Source organism: Condylura cristata, unplaced genomic scaffold (assembly GCF_000260355.1).
Source record: "Condylura cristata isolate star-nosed mole 26May11 unplaced genomic scaffold, ConCri1.0 scaffold00029, whole genome shotgun sequence".
Classification (NCBI taxonomy): Eukaryota; Metazoa; Chordata; class Mammalia; order Eulipotyphla; family Talpidae; genus Condylura; species Condylura cristata.
Window position 1 is genome coordinate 26,020,001 of NW_004567130.1, and position 7,296 is coordinate 26,027,296.

At 38.9% G+C, this 7,296-nt stretch overlaps 1 protein-coding gene across 2 annotated transcripts in view; it reads right to left on the reverse strand.

Annotated features, from left to right (window-relative positions):
* Positions 1–7,296, reverse strand: part of ATXN2 (ataxin 2) — a 63,425-nt gene that overhangs the window by 11,215 nt on the left and 44,914 nt on the right. For both annotated transcript variants that reach the window (XM_012730936.1, XM_012730937.1), the window contains exons 18-19: positions 2,036–2,220; positions 1,586–1,718 (exon numbers count right to left, since the gene is read on the reverse strand). In XM_012730936.1, coding sequence (XP_012586390.1) covers positions 1,586–1,718; positions 2,036–2,220 — 318 coding nt within the window. The remainder of the gene's footprint in view (positions 1–1,585; positions 1,719–2,035; positions 2,221–7,296) is intronic.

The following is a 7,296-nucleotide window of genomic DNA, read 5'->3' on the forward strand; positions in this document are numbered from 1 at the left end:
TTCCTAATTACCCACATGTGAACAGACTTAAGGATTCAAGACCAACTGCTTTTCAAATGGAAATGTTCCAGGAAGGTAGTTGTAAAAAAACCATTAGGAGATCAAATGTTTACAGGCTGTTTCAAACAAATGAACATCCATTCGACAGACAAAGCCACATGTCTACAGTGAGTGAACACATTGAGGAGAAAGACTCTACTCAAGATCACATTATTACTACGATGTGGCAAAAGTTTTGGTACACAAATGGCTTTACTCTAAGAGCAACGGAAACTTCAGCTCAGGCGTTTCAATCTTATCCCAAAGGAAGTATGCCAGAAAACAGAAAGGAGGAAATATATCAACAATCATAATGAACTTTTTTACCTGAGCCTTTAACAAACTGGAAAATTACTGAAACATATACAAACTGTATAAAAGCCAGTGTGGTCAACCAAGGATACCTTTTCATACACACATAGTCCTGGTTAAGGCAAATATAAGCAAGCCAGTGACATAATCAAATCATGTGCAAAATCAGTTTGTCAGCATACTTTTCAATTAAGTTATGGATGGACATCTTTAAAGAAATGTTTTCCAAAATGTAGAAACTACATCATTTTTTTAGAAGGACATAATCTGCAATAAAAATATTTCAGTGAGGCTGTCGGAACAGATGTAAATATTTTAGCGAAGTAATGCCTTTAGTAATGAAATACCTAACAGTAAATCTGTGTGACAGGTACATGCCTCCAGGAAAGACGCACAAGTGGCAGGTTACCAGTGACAAGGGTGATCGCTGCTGCCTAAGTACTATTCCTGTCAACCTACAAAACGTTATCACAATCTAAAAATTAATGAAACTGGTACTGACTAAAGAAACATTTTGAAATGCATGCTATGGGACAATCCATTAATACTAAGATATAAGTGAAATTTTATTTTAAATTCTCAACACTGAAAACCATGTTATTTTAGTTCTTTAGATTGCTGCTAAGTTGCCTGAACGAAGCTTTCTGATCAAAAACCTAAGACCGTAGTTTTTAATATTAATTTTATATAGAAAACTTTTCATTGACCATTGTTTGTAGTGACTGTACTTAAAGTGTGACTCATATCTATAAACACATTTATTATACAATTTCGGCCACATAAAATACAGCACAATTAAGAACACACAGCATCATTACAACAAGCAGTAATAAAAATATGTAATCAGCTACCCCCAGGACAAGTAACCAGAATATTTTCTGGCCGGAGAGGCTTTCAATAGAATAAAAATTTTCTGCATATTTTAGGCAAGGCATATCAAATGACAATAACAGAGACAGAAGACCCCTTATCCACAAAAGATGCTTTCCATTACACACATCATTACATTTTCAAGGAGAGCTATTTGGACAGAGGACCTTCAGATACAGAAATGACTTGGAAATGACTTGCCAAGACTTTTAAAACAGGTCAAAGATAGAACTGGTTTCATCTTTTCTTGTCTCTTGACTTTCATTATCATCAAAGACCAAGTTATTTGACAGAGAACTTTCTAGCGCTCTAATACCACACTAAGAATAGCGATACACACTGAAAAAGACAAAGTGCTTCCTACCATACATCGCATGCGTCTGCTCATGCGCCCCGTACTGAGCTGCTGAGGACGACACTAACGCAGGCTGGGCGTGCGCTGGGGGCGCCACCATCCTGGCGCTGCCCTGCACGACAGGGCTGTACACATGTGGGTGCTGCGTTTAAGCAAAAAATAAGACAAAACATTAAAATACCAAGCAGAGTCAAGCAGATTGCAGCTAGGCATCTTCATTACGGCACGCTTTCTAGAAATAACTGAAAACCCTAAAACTTTTCTTCATGTTTTCCCTTTGAAGTACTTCTACTGATTAGCAATCTCCTAATATATACTTTTAAAAAGGCCGACAAATCCTTAACCATCTACCTCACCATAATACCAGTGATAAAGGAAAACCCTCTAAACCCTATCACAGTCAAATCTTTTAGTTATTTAAATGGAATAAAGTTAAGAGCTAGACCATGTCAGTCTTACCTGAGACTGATAATGTGGCACGTGCTGAACAAGAGGCTGATTTGGAAACTGCTGAGGGCTGTAGGCAACATACTGTGTGGAGTAAGCTGGTGGGGTGGCCACAATTGGTGGGCCTGCTGCTGAGGCTGGGTGCATCATGGTGCTCTGATGATGCTGGTCTTGCCGCTGTTGGGGCATATTTGGAACTGCAAAAGAGCCACCCAGTAAGAGAACCGAGCATTTCCTTCGCGCAAAACACACACACAGCCCACAGGCTCTGTACAGCCTAACCCTCCTGCCTGCATCTGCAATGTCACACTAGACCCTCCTCTCAACTCCCACCACTTCACAGTCACTTTTGAGTATCTTCCTATCACACATGCTATTTCTCAGGCTCAGACATTGATCCCTAAGACCCATCCTAAACAAACCCTAGGTCACCCTTCAGCTATCAGCTCGAGAGCAGCTTACTCTGATTATTTATGTGGCCCAGGCTTTATGAGTTGTTCTCACTCTTATACTACTTCTCAGACCATCCAACACACCAAATTATGCAACTTGCTAGAGATGGGCACTGGATTTATTCAGAAAAACAGAAGTATGGCCAAAAGGCAAAAAAATCCAACACTCATTTTAATCCTGGTTTCATTAATGTCCCACTATTGAATTTTACACAACTCCTTGCACTTTCTAAATACAGCATCACACACGATACATACAACAGTTTTTAAAATAACAACATTTTTAAAAGGTTACTCTGGGGCTTCCATGATGGTACAGGGAGTTATCCACAGCCACTACTGCTCAGAGTTGGATGTTGGCAGGGAGCTGACCCACAGGGCGCGGCAGACCTCTCCTGTCTCACCCGCTGCTCCCCTCAGCAGTGTATTTGTGCAGATAAGCCTGTTCTGTTTCTCACTGTGTCTGGTAAATCCTCTCAACCTATACCCCTGTACCTCTGGCCTACACCCCAGTTCTTTTATGCATAAAAATAAATCTCTAAGAGAAAAAAGTTACTGCCTTATTCTTCTTGCACAGATTTTTGCTTATCTTCCTCCCCCTATTAAACCTCCAGTTAAGAATTTAATTGTCATGTCTTTCCCAATAGCCCCAAAAAGCTAGCTACATGCTGTGTGCCTTTTCTTCACGTCTATAGCACTGACTGTTGCCTGTGATGGGTTTATGGTGTCTTTTTTTTTTCTCCCTTAAAAGGTTCATTTATTTATGCATACAAGAACTGGGGTACAGGCCAAAGGTCCAGGGGGTAAGAGGATTTACCAGAGACAATATGGTGAGCCGAACAGGTAGATCGACTGAAATACACAGCTGAGGGGAGCAGCAGGCAAGACAGAATAAGTCTGCTGCGCCCTGTGGGTCAGCTCCCGGGCCGGGGATCCAACTCGTGCTGTAGTGGCTGCAGACAGCTTCCCAGTGCTGTGCTTTAAGCCGCTGCGCCACCAGGGAAGCCCAGGCTGTGGTGTTAACCAAGCCACTTGAGGGAAGTAATCTTGAACCACAATGAGAAATAAGGCATGAAGCACAAATGATAGATTAACTTGGAATGTCCATAAAATTTTAGCTTTTTAAAAATACTTTAAATATTTGCATTTTTTTCCTAAAAATTAAGACTTGATGAAATTTAAGAGAGTGAGTTACATACTGCTTCATCAATTTAGAGACACACTTTGGTTTTATGGTGGTTTTTTCTCCCTAAATTGAATATAACCTAAATGAAAGCTAGATGGACCATTTCTTTATGTCAATGGTTTTCAACTGGGAGCAATTTCGTCTTTCAATGCACATTTGGCAATGTCGAGAAATATTTCTGGCAGTCACAACTGAGAAAGGGGGAGGCTACTACTAATACCTAATGGACAGGAGACAGGGACACTAAGAAATATCCAGTACACAGGACATTCTTCCCCTCCACACACCATCTATCCCAAAATGTCTAGTATTGCCAAGGTTAAGTAATTCTGCTCTGTATTACTCAAGTTCTTAACTTTGACTTATTTTCAAACACAGCTGAATTTTTTCCACAAGTCGCAAAAAAGATATTTCATTATATGCCAAGTAAAGAGGTGGTTCACTGCAAAGGTTCTACTGTTAGGTAGAAAAGATGCACCTTCCGACATAGTATAAAACACAAAGAATCCATGGCTGCATTCAAAAGCAAGCCCTTGACTTTGCCTACTATTTCACAGTAAGGAGCAGGATATAAAATTAACAAAAAGCCAAAGAGAGCCTACACATAGTACTTTATCATAAACTTACTCCATAAATAACTATTTAGGAGACACAATGCAAAAAGACTCCAAGCTTACACTGAGAATAGAAAAAGAAAATATCTAAGGCATAAGCTGAAGAAATATACAAAAAGAGAAACATTTAAATACACAAAATTAAACATATAAATTTAATAAAAATGGCCAGTTGCAAACTGAATGTTAAAAATCATGAATTCATTCTGATAGAATGACAACAAAACCTCACTGGTTACTTCTGAAGGATAACAGGAAACCAGCTCATTATTTTAAGAGCTGCCTTAAAAATGAAAAGGGGTACATGCATATGTTGAATGCACTGAAGTCTGTCTTGGTCTTTAACATACACACTTTCCAAGGTCTTTGCTGACACTCTCTCCTTGCCTGTAGTCAGTATTATTCTGATGAACTACTAGTCACACAACTCCAATTAAGCCTCTAAAATTTTTAATTTTCTGAATTTTGACTGGAGACGGGGAACAAGAATAGGGTCAATATTTGGCCTTCTATGTGCCCAGAAGGTTTTCTCTGTATTCATTCTGATTGGATGAGACACTTGATGGACTGACTGTTAAGTGTATGAATTCCCATTTCCAAATTAGCAGTAGTTGGAATTGAGTCACCTTTTGATAGAAACTTAAAGATTTTTACATTTCTACCTATCATTCTAATCCATTAAAATTAATTCAAGAGAGAAAGGAAATGGTAACTATTTTAGCCGCCTTTCTCTGTACCTCATGGATGTAAGCCCTGAAACCATAAACTATGTAGAAGAAAACGGATAAAACGCTCCATAACATACATCTCCGAAGCATCTCTGAATACTCATCCCCCCAAAAAAATGAGGAAAAAAAGATAAAAAGCTACATCAGACTAAAATGCTTCTGTACAACAAGAGACAAAACTAAAATGAAGAGACATACTACAGATTGAGAGGAAATATTTATACTCTACAACTGAGAGTTTTCGCAATCCAACAAAAGAAAATGACAAAGTAAACAACCCAGTCAAAAACTGAGCAGAAAAGCTAAAGACATTTCTCCAAAAGGGAAATGCAGATGGCCAAGAGGCATATGAAAAAATGCTCAACGTCACTTCTCAGGAGGGAAATGCAAACCAAACCCACAACCAGATACCACCTCTCACTAGTAAGATGGCCCACATTTAAAAACTAACAACAAATGCTGGGGAGGATGTAGAGGAAAAGGAACCCTCTTGAATTACTGGGAGGGGCATGGGTGCAGGGTTTCTCTTGGACTGATAAGATGTGCTAAACAGACAGATGATCATTAGACTACTCTGGGAATGCACTAAATATCACTGGACTTTATATTTCTAGTGGATGAATTTTATGGCATGTTAATTATATCTAAATAAAGCTATTTTAAGAACAATGTAATTCACAATAAAGTATATCTGGCAAAACTAAACACTGTAAAGATAAATGCAAAATAACTTCAAATGATCTCCAGTTGATGGTGGAAAAGATGAGTCACCGCCTGGCATGGAAGTGATGAAGGTTAACTACAAGTGGGATGGAAGAGATTCCTCTGACCACATCTTTTTATGTAGCCTTCACTTTGCATATAAAGTACATAATTAAAATAATTTTAAAAAGCTATCCCTACAAATGAAAACAAACAACTACATTAACCTACTTACATATCAAATCATTGCCTTAAGAGTGATGACAGAAGACGGTCATTTTGAAAGTAACAAGGGTGCCACTCCTCACACTGAAGCTGGCACTTAAAGAATTGTTAGAAATCCTATACAGTAGTTCTTATCTGAAAACAAGTAATTTGAAATGTTTTACACACAACATAGGAATATGTAAATATTCAGCCTATGGGTGTCCCTGAAGAGTCACCTCCTGAGACGTACACTCTTGTGCAAGTCCTCCCTCCATTCCCGACCAGGTTTGTTCTTGCATATGGCAGAAGCTCTGTCACCTCCAAGGTCAGGTTATGAAGCACATGGGAGCTCCATTCTGGCTGGTTTCTCTCTGAACACTCACGTTGTGTAACCCAAAGCTATGTCATGACCAGCACAATCCTGCCAACAGTTTTTTGTTTGGAAGCAAAACTTCCAGCCCGTTAACCCTCCAGACACCTGCAGCAGCCCAACCACGACAACATTATGTCATGCGACTTCATAAGAGACAGGAGCTCCAGTAAGCCATTACCAGATTCCGGACCCTGAGAAACTGTGTGAAATACTATGTTGCTTTAAATGACAAAAACAGAGATCATTTGTTAAATAGGTATTAGTGTTGTCAGTATTTTTACAAGGCTTTCAGTGTAAAGAGAGTAAGAGATACAAGCAAAAGCTGTAGTAAAAATTGTGCTGTGTTAACCTGAAATGTAGGTATCAAATTTCTGAAAATATGGAAAGAAAAGAGAGAAAGTAGTATTTCTTAGTTTCATCCACTGAGGAAAAAATTCTAGAAGCAATAACTCAGCAGCAATACACACATGCTATTTTCTAGCAAAAAGAATCTCTGGGTCTGAGGTCAGAAAAAAATTAGCCTGAGACATGGTGTGTCTGAAGCAGAAAAGGGAAGCAAAGACACTCCTTAGCTAAGTTCCTCAGCACCAAGGAAGTAACCAGTGAACATGGGTAGTATTAATAGTACACAAGTCGATTTAGAGGAATTCCACTGTTCAGAAGTGAGGCAATGAGTGGCAAAAAGAACCAAAACACAGTGAATATGTACAATATATAAAAAAACAAGCACTCATGATAATTGGAAAAATTAAAGAGGGGGAAGAAAGTCACATCCTTTAAAAACGCTAACAGTTCCACTGAACAACCCTGGAAGTACCACAAGCACCGACTCCTTGCTCTACTGTAAACTGGCACTCACACCAACTATAAGCACTTACACTTAAGTATCAACCTTTCCTATAAAAACTATGTCATGGTCATCCCCTGCTCATGGATCGGGAGAATTAACATCATCAAAATGGCCATCCTGCCAAAAGCAATATACAGATTTAATGCCATCCCCATAAAAAT